General features: G+C 44.2%; 1 protein-coding gene across 1 annotated transcript in view; it reads left to right on the forward strand.

Moving 5' to 3' along the window:
* Nucleotides 1-18,702, forward strand: part of MYO1D (myosin ID) — a 262,183-nt gene that overhangs the window by 96,896 nt on the left and 146,585 nt on the right. Inside the window, exons 15-16 of the mRNA XM_019554086.1 lie at nt 13,777-13,943; nt 17,310-17,517. Of these exons, the coding sequence (XP_019409631.1) occupies nt 13,777-13,943; nt 17,310-17,517 (375 nt within the window). The remainder of the gene's footprint in view (nt 1-13,776; nt 13,944-17,309; nt 17,518-18,702) is intronic.

Below are 18,702 nucleotides of genomic sequence, written 5' to 3' on the forward strand. Positions count from 1 at the left end.
TCACAGCAAAAAAAAAAAAAAAAAAAAAAAAAGTTGGGAGGCACTGGTCTGGCAGATTTAAGTCCTAACTATATAGTTCAAAATATATACCCTTCCAGACATGTTCTGGGAGCATACTGTCAGAAACATCAGTTGCTTTTGATATATTTTCCTGGAAAAGGGAAAAATGGGTTTTCACATTCATCTTAAATACCCATGGGCTAATATACATAATTGCAACACAAAGGTATGGACTTCATCAACATGTTTCTGTGCTTTCTTCTTGAGGATTTGGCTTTGATTGAAGGAATGCCTAGGTCTTCCTTCTTTCTCTTCAAATTATTAGAGCTTGAACTTGCTCTGGCTGATAGTAATATGTATGAGTTGTTGCAGCCCTAAGATCGTACTTGTGACAGGATTGGGCCCGAGGGGCAGCTGTGATGCCCCCTGGTCTTGCCCATCAGGTATTAAGTAGAATCCTCCCAGCCCATCCATGCTCTAATGCACCAGTTGCCTTAAAACCATCTGTCCAATTTAGGTGGGACAGTCCTGGATTTCAGAGGCTGATTTTGGCTAGCTGTTGAGAATTATAATGGGCATCCTGGAAATACAGGGATGTGGGTTGCAATCTGGCTGGGAGTCGGAGCAGTGAGGATTGCCTTGCAGGCGATCAGGCAGGCATTGTTGCCTGCCTGGCACACCACCCTGCACCAGCTGATTTGTGATAAGACAGAGGGTGGGGGGCTAGGCAGTGTCCTGGATTTCTTGGAAGATGCCCCAGATTTCCAAGACTTCCATATGGTCAGACTACTTAAGGGCTAAATTTGTGGCCTCCTTTTGCCCCTGCAACTACACCCATGTCTCACAGATGTTACTTTAAATTGTCCACTGGGCCTGGTGGCCCCCTGTTGACCAACTAATCCATCTAGCGTGCTGATCCCCTGACCCTGGCAAGCCTCTCCTCCCCCTGGACCTGGTCTATTTTCTTCCTGTCCTGAGCTTCTGCCCCTTTTCAGGCTTTAGCCCCTGTATTTCTAGGATGCCCTGTGGCTTAAGCTTGGCTTTGGTCTTCCTGCTGTGGCTGTAGCCTTCTGTTCTCTGGGCCCCTGGTCCTCACACAGCTGTTGTGGCCCTATCCCATACCTCAGCCTTCTTGGTCCCTGACCCTGGACCAGAGTGCTTCTGCTGACACACGAGTCAGCCTGCTGGGCCCCTGGCGCTGTCAAGGCCCTCTCTACTCTCTGGGCCTCTAGTACTAATTCCCTTCCAGGTTTTGGTCCTTTTTGCCTAAGCCTGCTCTGACCTTAGTCCTCTATTCTCTGGGCCCCTAGCCCTGAACTACAGCTGTAATCCTCTCTCAGCCTTCTGGGCCCCTAGTCTCAGGCTGGACTTCTCTCACTGGTTTTGGTCCTCCTAGCCTCAGCCTGGTCCAGCCCACAGCTCTCTAGGTCCCTGACCCCAGGCTTGGCTGTCTAACTCTGGCCTTAGCTCTTCTAGACTTCGCTTAATGCAGCACACCAGCCTCAGCCTCCTGAGTCTCTGAACCAGGCCTGCTAAGCATCTTTCCATAGCTTAAGTCTTGGTATGTGTGCCCGTTGGGCACCCTTTATAGTCACTCCTGGTCTTCCAGTATTGATAAGAACATAAATACAAGCCCACTGGGTATCTAACAAAACTGTCCCTTCACTGGGTCTTAACTTTCCTGCAAGCTGCAAGTCCTCCTTCCACTTTACCTGCAGCTCTCAGGGACTTCTAGGATGCTGGTCAGTCCCCCTTCTGCAGCCATCCTGCTCAGGAGCTACCTGCAGGGCAAAACCTACTATCCATGTTCCTAGTATTGGGCTTATGTGCCTTGGATTAGAGTGTTGCCCTTTTGGGTCAGGTGACCCTAATTAAGCACAGGAGGTTTCCCTTTAGGCTTAAAGGTCAACCTGCTTGTTGGTCCTGCTCAGCGCATGTTTCCAATTTTCCTTATTGGCCCCTGGCTCCCTGTTTATGCTGCAGTTTTGTTGCTTCCTCTCCTGATAGCTTTCCTCTGAATCCACTTGAAAAAGCTTCATCTCTAGTATAGTTATCATTCCATCACTTATGCTAGTTTTATAATTAGTTACAGTATCTCTATTAAGCATCTTTTTCAAAGTATCTTGCCGAAAGTATCTGTTTCTCAAATAATCACTATATTTTCTTGCCTACATGTGCCCCAAAATAAGACATGGATCTTATTTTTGGAAGGCAGAATGTAGAGAAGTTTTTTTTTCTCCCCAGAGTCATGGCCAACTATGTGACATTTATGTTTCTGGGAGGATTTACTCTGAGTGTCCAAGAAGTGTTGCATCCCAATTCCCAGATGACAGTATGGGTGAGACAGCAGATGCTTTCTGGTAGGACAGCAAGAAGGCTAGGCCCCAGATCCTTACAAGGACAGTATCAAAACTTACTCTTTTACCGTAAAAAGTTATTTATATAAGTTCCTGTAAATAATACAGTGGTGTTTTCACACCAGAAGTCTCAACAGGACTTCATGTGGCAGCTCACCTGCCTTGAACCAGCTCAATTTATGCTTCAGGCACAAGCTAGAGTGCTCAGCCAGTTAGCTACTACAGATTCCTTAGTGGCTGAGAGAGCTAGCGCTAGACTTAGCCCCTTCTGGTTTCTGGGCCAGAGAGTAGCAGGAGCCATTTTGGCAGCCACTAAAGTAGTGTCTGCATGCTTCTAGCCAAAAAAAATCAGCTTCCCCACTTAAGACATGCACCCCAATTTGGAGGTCTGATTTTGGAGGAGATGGGGGGGAGAAGGGTCCATGTGATATGTGAGTAAATGTTAGAGTCTGGAAAAAGCACGTTTTAAAATTGGAGGTGGAAAAAAATGCCTCTTTTCCATTCCCCATTTATAAAATGGATGATAGCTTCTCTCTATTGCAGAATGGTTCTATGAGTATGAATGCATTAATGATGGAAGAGTCCAGGTATCCTGGTAATGGTAACCAGATAAATATTATCGATTAAAAGAATTAACTGGTAGTGTTGTGGCTGTTGAATATCCACCTCACTATTTGGGCTAGTAAATGTGATATAGGAATGTTAATTAAAAGAAGACTGTAAAGTAGAAAAACTACTTCTAAGCAACACTAAACCAAAAGTTCAAATCGAAGCCAAGTGATTTGCCCTGATCCTGAGAACCTGAAATAGGAATGCATCATTGACCTCTCTGGATTTCTCAGTTGCTTGTGTCCCAGCCTGAACACTTACTCCAACCTGGAGTACTGTGTGTGTTATGCTCCAATTGCATGCAAGATCACAAAGTGCAATGCCTGGTATACCTGACAAATGGTTACTGACAGTGTTGGAAATTGAGTCCCCTCTCTGTTCATAGTCCTGGAAAAATGATGCAAACTTCCTAATGATACTCTCATCAGTTTACTTCAACTCTGACCTGGAAGTATCACTTTTATGGTCCATTCAGTCCAATAAAGTTAATTGCTGCCAATTTGGGGGTTTGGGTTTTTTGGATTTATTTTCTTTTCTGTGTTGGAACCTGCAATTTAGGGACTTATTCTTTGTGATGTGGTCCAGAGATCCATTACAGTGGGTAGTTAGCTTAGGACCAGAAGTTTACTTGTCAGATCCTAGCAGCAGTGGGGGAACAATTGTCTCTGAAATTCCCTCTAGCTTCCCCCTGCTGCTACTTCAGCCATTGACTTGGCCAGGTATACCTACTTGAAAGCTTTTCTGAGGGAAATTTGGAAAGAGGTTTTGGTCTGGCACCCTCTTGGACAGAAGTACATTAAGGCAATGGTCACTCTTGCCAACTCCTAGGCAATAAGTAACACCAGTGATCCTGATTAAGCCATGAAGACTAACAAATCCCAAAGCCTTCTAAATAAAAGCAGCATTCAGCTTGCTGGACAAGGAGTTGAGGACCTGATCTGCTAGCCTAAAACATTTACATGCTGGCTCTAAATGGCTAGACAAAGAGAAAAGTGAAACTTGAATGTCAGTGGTGAGAAACAGGAGAATGGAGGCAAGATTAAATTAGGGGTGCACCAACAGAGATTTTTTGGGCCAGTATTGATGGCTGATTTTTAAGGAGCCATATCGGTCGATCCGATATGCAGTATGGCAGCATGGAGACCAGTGTCGGGCTGGCAAGTCTGTTATGGTGGGGAGGGAAAGGGGGGCACATTGAGGTTCCATGATGAGGGAGGAAGTGGGGCAGGCCCAGGCACTGCACAGCTGCAATGGAGTGCAGACAGAGCTGCAAGCAACTTGTGTGGGGGGAGCAGCTCCTGCCACTGTGTGCACCCTGGGAGGGCATGGGGGTGTGTGCCCCCAGATCTGTGCGTGGGGCAAGGGCGGGACACAGCTGCAGGCTGGGGTGGTGTTGGGCTTTTCCCTCTAGGGGCTGAGCTGGGCTGTGCTCAGAGGGAGGGCAAGAGGGAGAGGGAGTGCTGCACCCACCCCAAAATTTGCCATAGCCACACTTCATGTGTGTGTGGGTGTCCCATCCCCCCTCAGAGCAATGCTGCCACCACATACCCCAAATGCAGCCCAGCCCAGCCCCCCGCTGGGAAGAGCCCAGTGCAGACCCTGGCCCCAGCCCACAGTGTGCAGTGGTGGCAGCCACACCCCTCCCACCATGGCCTCCAGATGAGCTGCTCGCAGCTCCATCCCCCCCATCTGCCCTGGCTGTGCAGCACCTGCTCCAGCCCCTGACCCACTCCCTCCTTCACCATGGGGGCCTTGATCTGCCCCCCATACTCTTTCCCTTCCCCCACACCAGACTTACTAGCCCGATGTTGCTCTCCAAGCCACCAGGCTGCACTCCTAGCCATGTGCATGTTGTGGCTGCATGCATACACAGGGCATTTGTTGGGCACATTAGGCAAAAGAAGCCAACTGCCAATACTGTCAAATTTCCTTATATTGGTGCCAATCCAATGTGGGTCTGATGTATTGGGGCACCTCCAAATTAAACCTAATGAATTCTTCACTCTAAATGGAGCTATATTACAGGCCAAAAGAACCACCAGATCATTTTCCATGGAGCTGCCAATTCCACTGTAAGGAGCTATCCATGGTAGGAAACTGCTTCATCAGTCCTGTGGTTGGAACTCATTTCTGTTACAAGGTGCATAAACTGTTTGAAGAGTTCCTACTTCTCTGAAAAGATCATGTTAATTTGGGAAACCTTCAGTCGTATGGGTTTCTGTGCCCTGTACTTGCCAATCAACAGCCCACTTGCATCTCGGGTATTTCACAACTCCCTAAAGAAATCACAATCCAAGACTGCTGAATTTGACCCATGAACTTCTTGTTTTGGAGACTTATTAGCAACTGGGTGCTGTCTATGAGTGCCCTCGTTCAGAGAAGAGATATCTTCCCTTCCTTCTTTGTATATGCCAGTCTGACAGCATTAAAACATTCATTGGCTACATTGCTTCTAACCAATTGCTGCTCACTGTCACCTATCCACTCTGCTTACTCACTTGCTATAAGCATGAATTGAAGTTTTATTGTCTGTTTGTTTGGTTTTTTTAGTTTTATTGTCTGTTTGTTTGGGTTTTTTTTTTCCCCCCTATAAATTTCTCCTCCATTGATTTACAAGTCTCAAAAGATATTGGCACAAGAAATCTAATGAACAAAACTGTATTTTGTAACTTACATGTACAAAATTCAGATTTTGAAATCATGCAGATTATGTTGTTAAAAAAAATCCTAATTAAAAACGGAATACTTTACAAGCAGCATCTTGTGAAGACTGGTGCTTTGAACACTGCTGTTTAAAAGAACAGAGCATTTATACTTTTGACTATGTGACTCATTGAAAATAATGTGTGGAAAACATCCTTCTCTAGGAAAAGATGGCTGGTAAAATGCAAATTTACTGAAATAGTTCAAAGAAGAATATCTTAAACTATTATGTAAAGCATGTAAACTTCTATTAGTTCTCTGTGTCCTTTTACTCTGAGAGAATGTTGTTATAACTATACTGAGAAAGGAAAATATTTATTACAGTTTAGACTGCTCATATAGATCTAGTAAAGGGACACTCATTTGATCCTTTTTACTGGGGTTTGTCAGTCTTAGCGTGTTAGTGGGATTTCTAAATTTACTTAATGAAGTTACTAAAATAGGTTCAGCTGTGGTTGTTCTTTAGTTGTTGGGCACCAACAGTGCATTGTGCCGTATGTTTCACAAATGCAAAGATAATTGCTGCCCTACTGACTTCACAGGCTAGAAATGCATAAGGACTACAAGACTTGCTGGGAAATCTGGAGTTTGTCTTAATTATAAACTTGCTTCTTTGAGCACATGCAGAAATGGGTTGAACTAGTGTTTTAGCTTGAATAACTAGAATATGAATTGCATTCTGTGATTAGGGGGACGGAGGTGGGGAAAAAAAAAAAAAAAAAAAAAAAAAAAGACCTTTGGATGGGAATGGCAGAAATGAAGCATGAAAATGAAACAGTAAGACTGTCACCTCTTGTCAAATGAGGAGGGTTGAATGGGATCATGCTGGGAGGCAAGGTGAGAAATGTCCTCTGTTCTTGCCTGCATATATGAATTTAATGGCTGTGAAGGAGGAACTGGACAGGTTCTGAGATGAGAAGAACAGATTCTGTATTTGTGCTTTGCAGAATGTCATACAGAACAAGAGTGTGGGGGAGCATTGGTAAAAGTAACATGCATCTTCTGTAGGTAATTGTCTATGAACATAGACAGGCACTACATTTGTGGTGAGAAATAATGCCCTTTCAGCACCACGAAAAGCAAGCATACACATGGAATGATTTCCAGTGCCACAGGTCCAGTTATGTCTAGCACCACAGGGAATAGCTAGCTTCTCCAGCATCCCAAGAGACTTCGCTCCTCTATACCCCCAAGGAGTGAGCCTGTGTTTCTGAGCTCTCCTTCCACAGGCAGGTGGACCCAGGCTCACAAGTTACCATGTGGTTTCACTGTTCAGCCCTGTTTTGGGGACAAAACTAAACCCTTCCTGGATAAACACAGCAGGAACCTAGCAGCCCATCCTGACATTTCTGGCATTGTTGGCAAACCAGGAGGAAGGGCATTGAACACTGAATTGTCTTTGGGTCCTTTCAGAGGTCCTGGCTCTTGACTTTTACAAGTAATAGATGTCATGACCAGGTTGAAGTGGGGGGGAGGGATTCTTCAACACCTCTCCTGAAAGAAAAGGTAATGTTAGAGCCCTGCAGTGTGATAGTGTAGCAACTGGAGCAGGCAGGAGCAGCTCGGAAGTTTCCCTGCCCAGGGCCAGTGGGGAAAGCAGCCACCTCAGGTTGGGGAGAGGAGGGTGGGGATGTGCTCAGGCACAGAGGGAAAGGGGGATTCTCTTCCACTTTGGGGACTTCTTTAAAGTTCCCAGAGGTTCCAGCAGCACAGTTCAGTCCAAAGGGGGGAGGGGGGGCTTCTCTTGTCTGCCCCAGGGGGATCCAGAATCATGGGACCCCCCTTTCCCCTTCTTGCTGCTGCTGCTGCTCCCAGCTAAGTCCATCTCTCAGTCCAGCTGGAATGGGCAAGAGCAGAACCCCCTTCCTCTCCCCATACAGACCCACAGAGCAGGGAAAACAGGAACAACTGGAGGAAAGGGCATGCCTCTGAGCAGGAGGGGAAGGCAGGGATGCTCACCTGCTTTGGGAACTTAAAGTCCCTAAGGCTTCTGCCTGTAGTGATGGTTTGGGGTAGAGGAGGAAGCTTGGACCAGGAATGCAGCCATCCCTGCACCTGGGGTGGCCACTCCTGCACTCTTCTCTGCCAAATTCTGGATCTGCCCCTGCCCCCAGCATCCCATTCACCCAAACTAGAGGACATGTGGTAAGTGGGCAAAGATGGGGTTTTCCTTCTAGATCTACAAAACTTCAAGTCTCCTGTTTATGGGGTCCACATCCTTCTCTAACGTGGTTTTAGGTGGCCCTTCCACTGAGCTCCCTCCTCAGGTATCAAGTTTACATTATCTTCTAGTCCTTTTTTTCTGACCTTTTCCAAGGTTATTCCTGAGCCAAGACTGTCTCCCTCCTCATCTTCCTTACCTGACATGAGTCAGGAGCCAAACAACCCAGGGTCAGCAAGGGAGAGACTCCTTCCAACAGTGTTCTCCAGGCCTGCTTTTCTTGGCTTATTGCAGGAGTTTTGCCACTGGTCCTGACCCATTGCCACTGGATTGGTTAGATGTTAGTGGACTGATACAGCTCAGCCTTTTGCCCCCTGCTGGCATGTTTCACCTAAGCCTTGGAATGGGACATCCCTGCAAAGATGCATTATACCAGCTGTACATCTTCAAGGGCTACAAACTGCTCCTGGTTAAAAGTCCTGTCCTAAGCCAAAATCTACCAAACCAGGGACCTAATCTTGACTGGGACAACTTCAGTCATTCATAGCCAGAGCCTTATTCTGGGCCTAGAAACCATAAATCTGCACGTAACTGCAGTTCATCTAGGGGCAGTCATCCAGTTGGTGGCATTCATCTCCACGGGGCACAGCAAATCCAGGTTAGGCCACTTTCAGATTTGGTCCATAACCAGCAAGCCTGGGCAAGTTTCAGGCTTTTAGCTAGGTTTACTGTTGAACATAAACTAGACCCATCAAATGAATGCTTAAGGGGACACTGGTTGTTTTCCATAGTAGAACAGCTCTTACAGCCCTCTTTGCATTCCCTTTCCTCTGGGAAGGTTTCTTAATTCTCCTAAGCAGACTTCACCTTAATCAGTGGACAGTGTGCATCCAGGCAGAGCTGATCTGCTTCATTTGGTAATGTTCATTTCTAGCCTAAAATGGAGCACTTCTAGAGGCTGATCTTATTGGCAGCAGCCTTATTCTGGGTATCTCTGGGCTACTCTGCAACCTAGAATCTCCATGCCTTAGAGAGTGCCCTTCCAAAATGTCTTCTAAATGGTGCAGTGTAGGGCAGCATATAATGACACCTTTATAGTCCCTAAGCACCCCTGGAATGACCTAAGGACAGGGGTTTTCAACCTTTTTGGATCAGTATACTCCTGGCAGCCAGACACGGAGAGGGGAGGCACGTGGCCAAATGTGGAGCAGCGGCAGCCACTGCGTGCAAGCTTCCTGCCCTCCACCCCCTGCATCCGGCTGGGCAGGTGGTGCCTGCATGGCAGCACAGGATGGTGTGTGGTGGCGTTCTGTTCCCACCTACCCATGCATATCTCCCAGGGCTTTCTCAAGTACCCCTGGCTGATAACCCCTTGCCTAAGATATGGTCCAGTTGAATTAGTTCAGGTGTGCGGGTGGAAAAAGGTGCCTGGGGAAGCTATGGCAATACAATGCGTCTTCCTGAAAAGTGGGCGTTAAAGCAATTGGAGGTCCTAGGGCCATTGGTAGAAACACCAGCTGTTGTTCCCTTGCAGTACTCTTCTTGTGACTTATTTGGGAGGAGGTTGAAGTTCTGGTCTTGCAGAGTCAGGACAAGTAAAAAAATATTAAATACAACACAGCTTCCATTTGCATGGAGGCCTGCATACAAAATCATTTAAGTGGCTCAGAGCTGCTAACTGCAAGCTAGCAAATATATCAGAGGCTTGTGCATTCGTCTGGCTGGCAGCTGCATATACAATTAAGCAATGAAAATATAGGATAAAAATGGTACGTTTTACTGGGAAGAATAATTGTGGGTTAACTAGGAGGCTGAGAACAGCATTTACTGCTAACAATAGGCCTGTATAAGAACTTTTTTTTCTTTTTCTCTAATTTCTATAACTTCTTTGGAAGTTGGGAGGAACCAGGGGCAGGAAATTTTGAGGTGTGATATTTAATTATCAGGAGGTCAGTATGGAAAAACAAGGAGCACCTATCATTTGGTGAGTAAAGGAGTACAAGAAGACATTTTATTGCTCCCATGAAGATATGAGGTTTCCACTGTGCAAGCTTAGTGCTGTACCAGACTTTTACCAGTCTCACTTTCATTTTTCTTTTCTATTATTGTTTACTTCTTTTTTGCAGATAACAAGTTTAGAATCCTTTGTTGTAAGACTTCAGCCTTGGAGCTGACACCTGTATCATAAGATTTGCAACAGTTTAAATTTTTTTCCTGGAAATTCTCCATCTTGGATGGATCTTTGCCATGTCTTTCAATAGCCACAAGATAAATTTGCAGGAGACACCAACCTGGCCTGAGGGAGCAGACACTTGGAGGACAGGAGGAGCATTCAAAATGACTTTGATAAAAGCTCTGAAGTAAATCAGATTGTTTAATAAAGATAAGTACAGAATGCTATGCTTGGGAAGGAACAATCAAGTGTACCAATACAAAATGGAGAATGACTGACTAGCAAGGCTCCTATACCATGAAGATCCTGAGCGTTATATTGAATCACAAGCTAAATGAGTTAATGTAATATTGCTGCAAAAAAAGCTAATAGCATTCAGCGGTATATTAACAAAAATGTAGTATGGAAGTCACAAAGTGACCTCTCCACTTTCCTCAACACTGGGGAAACCTCATCTGAAATACCGTGTCTTGTTTTGGGCACTGCATTTCAAGAATTATTGGAAAGAGCCCTGAGGAAAACAACAAAAATGGTTAGAGGTCTAGAAAACATAATGGTTAAGGATAGATTGAAGGAATTAGTAACACCTTGTGGAAACATCTGAAGTACTCGATGCCTTTTTCACCTCTAGTCTTCACAGGCAAGGTCAGCTCCCAGGCTACTGCACCTAGCAGGGAAGCTTGGGGAGGGAGTTGAGCAGCCAACAGTGATGACAGAACAGGTTAGGGACTATTCAGAAAAGCTGAACTTGTACATGTCCATGGGGCCAGAAATGAAGCATCTGAGGGTGCTGAGGGCAGGGCCATCCCTGTGGGGGTTGAATCAGGGCAACTGCCCTGAGTCCTGCACTTTGGGGGGCCTGCAGAGCTGGGCAGAGAGGCCATGGCTGCCATGTTTGTAGTTTAGCCCACCCTCCTGCCTAACAGGTTGGACGTCTCTTTGCCCATTATGGACGGAAGTTCTGGCCGCCAACCCTCCCACTGTATCCGGTGTGCAGGGGCTTTCACTCCCCGGTGTAACAGTGCTGTGGGACAGGGAAGGGGGCCCTGTGCAGGCTACTTTGCCTCAGACCTCACAGCCTGCTGGGATCATCTCTGGTTGAGGGAGTTGGCTGATGTGATTGCAGAGCTGCTGGCCATTATCTTTAAAAACTTCTGGTGATCAGGAGCAGTCCTTGATGATTGGAAAAGGGTAAATATAGTGCCCCTCTTTAAGAAATGGAAAAGGTAGATCCAGGGAACTACAAACTAGTCAGCCTCACCTCACTCCCTAAGAAAAACATGGAGCAGGTCCTCAAGGAATCCATTTCTAAGCACTTGGAGGAGAAGTACTGATCAGGAACAGTTGGCATGGATTTACCAAAGGCAAGTTATGCCTTACCAACCTGATTCTATGGATGTGGAAAGAGCAGTAGAGGGGATATACTTTGACTTTATCAAAGCTTTTGTTACGGCCTCCCACAACATTCTTGCAAGCAAGCAAAGGAAGTATGGGCTGGATGAATGGTCTGTAAGGTGGATAGAAAACTGGCTAGCTTGTCAGGCTCAGAAGGTAGTAGTCAATGGCTTGATTACTAGTTGGCAGCTGGTATCAAATGGGGTCAATCCTGGGGGTGGTTTTGTTCAGTGTCATCATCAACGACCTGGAAGATGGGGTGGAGCACACCCTTCTCAAGTTCACGGATGACACCAAGCTGTGTGGAGTAGAAGAGATGCTGGAGGGTAGGGCTAGGATTCAGAGAGATCTAGACAAATTGGAGGATTAGACCAAAAGAAATCTCCTGAGGTTCCATATGGAGAAATTCAAAGTGCTGCACTTAGGATGGAACAGTCCCATGCACCGGTACAGGCTGGGGACTGACTGGCTAAGCAGCAGCTCTGCAGAAAAGGACCTGGGGGTTGCAGTGGACAAATAAGCTGGATATGAGCCAACAATGTGACCTGGTTGCCAAGAAGCATACTGCATTAGTAGGATTGTTGTCAATAGATTGAGGGAAGTGATTATTCTCCTCTATTTGGCACTGGTGAGGCCATGTCTGGAGTGCTGTGTCCAGTTTTTGCACACCCCCCCCCTCCCCAATAGAAAGAATGGGGACAAATTGTAGAGAGTCCAGCAGAGGGGAATGAAAATGGTTAGGGGGCTGGGGCATGTGGGCTTATTTAGTCTACAGAAAAGAAGACTGAGGGGTGATTTAGTAGCAGCCTTCAACTACCTGAGGGGTAATTCCAAAGAGGATGGAGCAAGACTGTTCTTAGTGGTGGCATATGATGGAACAAGGAGCAATGGTCTCAAGTTGCAGCAAGGGAAGTTTAGGTTAGATATTGGGAAGAATTTTCTCACTAGGAGGGTGGTGAAGCACTAGAATGGGTTACCCAGAGAGTAACCAATCCTTGGGTTACTGTGGAGTCTCCATCCTTGGAGGCTTTTAAGACCTGGCTAGGCAAAGCCTTGGCTTGGATGATCTAGTTAGGGATGGTACTGCTTTGAGCAAGGGGTTGGACTAGATGACCTCCTAGGGTCCCTTCCAACCCTAATTTTCTATGATTCTATGAACTGGGTTATTTATTTTAGAGGAGAGATGATAGAGGGAAACGAGGAATCTGATAAGTCTTCCAATACAAAAGAGATTGGTGAACAACTGTTCTTCCTGTTCACAACGGATAGGACAAGGGTGTACGTTTCAACAGGGGAGTTTTAGGTTGGATATTAAGAGTTTCTAATTCTTAGGGGGGTTAAGTACTGGCATAAATTACATCGAGTGAGCTTAGGTTTGATAACCGCTTGAGAGTCTCTTTAGTCTGTTGTGCTATGATTTCTTAAGCAAGTTTCCTGAAATATTTTGTGATCTTCCAGACTGAAACAGCTGGTAATATTTTTGGCTTCTAACATCTGAATTTTAGCTTCGGGTTCTCATCATTTAGACCACTAATGGCCCCGAGTAGGTAAAGAGGGAAATTTCCATATTAGTTTGTAGACAGCGTCTGCCAGTCAGAGTAATTGTTACTATGGTAATGGCTGCTCCTGAACTGTGCATATTAAAATGAAAAGAACAGCTAAATTCTACAAGTGAAATTATGGCCTTGCTGAAGCCAATGTAAGTTGTCATTTGTTTCTGTGGGAACAGTACAGGGTCTTCATAAAGTCCTTGTGCACTTTTAAGCTTTAATAACTTAGGTTGTGCACAAGGACTTTATGAAGACCCTGTATTTCACTCTAAGTGAAGCTGAAGATAGAGGAAGTGAAGTTGGGTCTGGAATAGCAAGAAAAAGGGAAATGGTGAATGGTCCTTAAAACCCTATCTGCAGATATCTTAGGTGGCCAGAGCTTCAGCAGGGCCATAGAGATGTTGACATAATACATTAGAGGCTGTAGCAGGATCCAAGATGTTGGTTGGTTTGGTTTTTTTTGCCAAACTTTATTTGAAGACTCTACAAGCCCCAGTCACTCACTATACGCAGGGGAAAGAGCAGTTTTGAAACACTATTTTGGTTACTAGCGAAGGAAAGGAGACTTTTGAATACATAAAATACTGATCCTGAAGTAAGTCTTTGTACAATATGCATAATGCACACAAATGTTGTGTGTCACTTTTCTAATGTGTCTTTTCCTGCATATTCTCTTCTGTTTGAGGCCCTTTCTGTTTTAACCTTGCAACTTCTGAGGAGCTATTCTGTATTCATACTTCTTAGGCAAACACACACATAAATATTTTGTAGAATACAGCTGGCTCTGTATTTCTTCACTCTTTGTATGTGTTCATTTTCTCTCCATAGGAGCCATATTATGTTCGTTGCATTAAGCCCAATGACAAGAAGTCCCCACAGCTGTTCGATGAAGAACGCTGCAGACACCAGGTGGAGTACCTTGGACTTCTGGAGAATGTGAGAGTCCGCCGGGCAGGATTTGCTTATCGCCAAACATATGAGAAGTTTCTTCACAGGTGAGAAGGGAATCGGAATATGCTTTGTTTTGGGTCTTTACAGGGTATTTGAGATATTTGATGAGACACTCCCTCTAAATTTCTGCTTTCATCATGAGGAAAAAGCCAGAGTTTTTTAGGCTTAGCAATTCTCGCTCTCGAATGGCAAAGAGATTGTTTCTCTTTGGGACGTTCACTAGGGACTAGAATAAAATGTTGGGTATTGTCTTTCTCATTCTCTTCTGATGGCAGATTTCATAGCCTAACGCTTTTTTCATTCTTATTTGAAAATGGCCCTCTATTTCTGTTGGCCAGAACTGTTTGTAGATTGTCATTGTTCTTGCATCATGAGTGAGTTACCACAGAGTTACTTCTTCCTTTAAGTGTGTACCAAGAATTCCAGCATCCTGGTAGTGGAAGAGTGTTTTGGCTTTGTTTTGAATTCCTTCACTGGAGCAAGTGAAATGCTGGCCCTCAGGCTAGGAATAATGAAAAACACAGTATTAAAGTAAGTGTGGCTGGCACGTGTTATAAACAGAGATGTCCTTGAAAGAAGAGTGCTGTTCATAATGACAGTACAGATTTGGATGCTTGTAGTAACTGAAGAGGAACAACAAGACAAGCAAATGTGATTTACAGTGCTTTGTTTCTATTAGTGTACTGTACTTCTCTGCATCATGTTGAGTGTAGGACTTGGTTCTGCCATCAGTAACACTTGTGTATAATCGGCGGTTCACTAAAATCTGTTTTCATGCTTGTGCAAGTAGCAACTTTTTAATGGACATGTGCCAAGATCATCTAGTGTGTCTAGAAGCAGAAACGTACTAGTAGCTAGTAAACCAGATTCACATATGGTATTTGGTATAACTCTGACCTTATGTGCTCTTGCCACTGTAGGACCCTGAATATGGAATAGATCCAAGGAGAGGTCTCAGATATTGTATCTGTGTTCCGCACCACTTCCTAACATTAGATTAACCTGGATTTATCTCTTTCTAAAATAAAGAAGCTTGCTTCTGTTTAGCCCACGGTAACTTTGCTTTCAGATGGTAAATGCACCCTTTTCACGCAGATAAATGCCACCACTGGATACTGGAATGTTGCAGTTTTGGTTTTAATGCCTAGACTTTGGGGAAGAGTGGTGCTATCAAGTCTCAGTTTTCATGAACATGATATAATATCTTTTATTACTGAAGTTCTCAGATATGTGGCTATTTAAAAAGAAAAATTTAGCGTGGAATGAAAATGACACTGGGAGTGTCCAAAACTGGGTTGTGTTGAGAGAAGTCTTGGTTTTGTGTTCGTATTCAATATTGGTCAGTAAAATACACATCTTGATTACAGGAGATTTCCATTGCAGACTGTAGCTTACAAAAGCAGCCTTAATTAGTTTCCTTCTAGAGTTAAAAATGGAGGAGACAAAAATAAAGGCAGCATAAAGTGGCTGGTTAATGTATGGATGACCTTGAAAGCTGTCAAGATCTTAAGGCCAAGGGGGAGGAGAAGAACTGTGCTGTCAGGCAGCAGATTTATTCCAAGTTCTGCTTCATTATAATTAGCAGCAAGGTTTGGATTTTTGACTTGCTAGGCCATCAGGGTCATGCTCTTTGCCTCAGGGACCTTGCACAGCACATGCTGCTGGAAAGATGGAAAGCCTACAGCAGTGTTATGACAATATCAATATCACCAGTTGTAGTAATTGCCTGAGAGGGTGAGTGTTAACATTAACTTATGCTAAAAAAAGAGATCCTGAATTGCAGGTATCAATTTTGTTATTGTTGTTGATGCCCATTTTTTTTAGGGCATTTAAATTTTTCTTCCTCTTTCATAAACAATCCTCCACGCTCTGTAGGTTTGTTAGAGCTCTGACATTTTATTTCCCTTGTCTGGTCCCATCAGCCGTGCAGGTCTGTTCTAATAAAAGGTGGATTTGCACTATCGCCCTGATGGTCTCTGCCTCCTAATGTAAATGTCTTGCAGTGAAGGATTTTTCCAAAGTATCTCCCAGCAATTTTAATTATTGCAGGAATATTTTCCCACTGGGAATAGTGAGAAGTGAGCTGAAACTAACTAAAAGGGTTTTTGGTGTCTCTTTAAATGTAAAATATTTATGTACTGTATATAGATTCATTTGAAATAAGCGCTATCCGCCCACTTAAATATAAATACAAAAACTGTCCCTAAGACGCAGGGATTTTTTTTTCATATGTCACTTTCTGTACTTCATTCTAATAATAACCACATCCTGCCTTCCATTACCCCTTACCACCAATATATTGTTGCTTGTTTAGAAACCATGGGCATGTATGCACACGTCTGCTCTAATGCACCAGAGATCTGGTGCACTGGAGTAGACTCGATTAATTGAATCTGTTCCACACACGAGCTGATGCACCCAGGACTGCGTCACATCCATTTGTATAAATGGCAAAATGCACATCAGTGCTGAGAAAATGGCTGCAGTGCGCTTTTGAACTAAAACACCTTTCTGTTTTAGTTTGTAAGCAAGCCACCACCATTTTCTCAGTGCTGAGATGCATTTTGCCATTTATACAAATGCATGTACCGCAGCTCTGGGCCCCATGTGTTTTCACTGGGTTTTTTTTTGCTGTCAACAACTTATTCAAAGATGTTAATATGATGATTGGAAGAGCCAGAATCTTGGAAGAATGACAACATTGTCTGTTTCATACAGTTTTATTTTGGCGTCTTTAGTAACCTTTTTTAAAAAAACCCCAAAGAAACGAACAAACTGTATTTTAGGCTCCAGGTGTAACCCCAACTGTATTGCTTTGTCCACTGGTGATTATTTTCAGAATTAGCTATCCAGCTGAAAGAAAAAGTCCCATGGCTCAAAAATTGGAACTCAAGTTTGCTACCATTTACTGTGTTGAATAATGAAATGCACCAGGGGTGGTACAGAAGTGTTCATGAAGACATTGGGTTATATAGGATTTTAACAAGCCCAAGTTTTTTACTGTACATCAAGTTCTTATCTTAATTTCAATTGACTTCTCCCAAGAAAGTTTAAATTAAGATTTTTTTTTTCTTGGTAAATATTTATAAATTGGCGAAAGTTGAGAAGTGGAGCTGCTCATCATGTCAACATCAAAGTTGGTCTCTGCCATATTGCATCTTTCTCTGTTGTGTGAAATGAGCCCCAATGAGCAGTTCCTCTGTAGGCAATTTGTACAACATCCTTTACACTCAGGTACATATTCTTTTTCACCCTTTTGGAACACCATCCCTCTGTGACTGTCTTTTTTAGCAGTACATGAACAAAATATTTTTTATTTAAATTCTAATTTGAAAATGTAGATGTTTAAGGATAGGCTTGGAAGCAGAACTGGGAACTCGGTGGTAAAATGATTTTATGTTCAATCTTAGGTACAAGATGATCTCAGAATTTACTTGGCCAAACCATGACCTCTCTTCTGACAAAGAAGCTGTGAAGAAACTAATAGAGTGCTGTGGGTTTCAGCATGATGTAGCCTATGGAAAAACCAAGATTTTTATCCGCACACCTCGAACTCTATTCACCCTGGAGGAACTGCATGCCAAGATGCTTGTGAGGATTGTTCTCTTCCTACAAAAGGTAAAAACAGTTGCAGGTAAAAGTTTGGGAAGTTCTTGTAATGGAAAAGTTGTCCTATCAAATCAGTGTTCTACGGGGGAGAAGGCAAAATGGTGCTTGCTTGGAAATATGGTGGAAATGTTTGGAATTCGCTTTTAAAAAAAAAAATGCTCCTGCCTTCAGGTCAGGAAATTCTGAGAGAGGTTTTTGAATATTGAAGTGCAAGTTCTATGGACTAATGCACAAGAATAAATTTAGAATAAATTTAACATCTAAAAAGCAGAGATGAATAGAAGATGATGAGGTTTTGTATTGTGCAGAGTTCTAGGAAAAAAGAGGAGGTGAATTCTTATGTAGAAATAAAGAAATATAGGGACTTGGCATCAGAGATGGGGAGTTGGAGTCTGGAGAAGGGAGCACAGGACTTGGATGTTGTTTTGGGTTGTGGTATTGCTGTTGATATGGGATGAGTATCTGTCTTTGTTTATATCTGGGGGATTGGATATATATTTAGATGTTGAATCTGGTTGTTTTAATGGGTTGGACTCCTTATAGTTTTATAGTTTCATAGTAGCTAGGGTCAGGGGGGACCTGAACAGATCATCTAGCTTGACCCCCTGCCACAGGCAGGAATGAATGCTGGGTTCACAAGACCCCAGACGGGTGATCATCTAACCTCTTTTTGAATTTACCCAAGGTAAGGGTGAGGACCACTTCCCTAGGAAGTTGGTTCCAGATTCTGGGCACCCTAACTGTAAAATATTGCCTGCTGATCTCTAACCTAAACCTATTCTCCATGAGCTTATTACCATTGTTCCTCATCACCCCAGGTGGTGCTGGGGAGACTAGGGCTCTACCTATTTGCTGGTGATCTCCCCTGATGAGTTTGTAGGCAGCCACCAGCCTCCTTTTGCCAAGGCTGAACAAGTTCAGGTCCCTCAGTCTCTCCTCACAGGGCCTGTGCTGCTGCCCTCTCACCAAATAGGTGGCCCTTCTCTGAACCCTCTCCAGGTTGGCCACTTCCTTTTTAAAGTGTGGTGCCCAGTACTGGACACAGTACTCCAATTGTGACCTGACCAGTGTCACATAGAGGGGGAGTATCACCTCTCTGGACCGGCTTGTGATGCATCTTTGGACGTATGACAAGGTATGGCTGGCCTTGCTGGACACGGTCAGGCATTGGCGGCTCAGGTTCATCTTGGAGTC

The sequence above is a fragment of the Crocodylus porosus genome, unplaced genomic scaffold (genome assembly GCF_001723895.1).
Source record: "Crocodylus porosus isolate Cpor-Errol unplaced genomic scaffold, CroPor_comp1, whole genome shotgun sequence".
Lineage (NCBI taxonomy): Eukaryota > Metazoa > Chordata > Crocodylia > Crocodylidae > Crocodylus > Crocodylus porosus.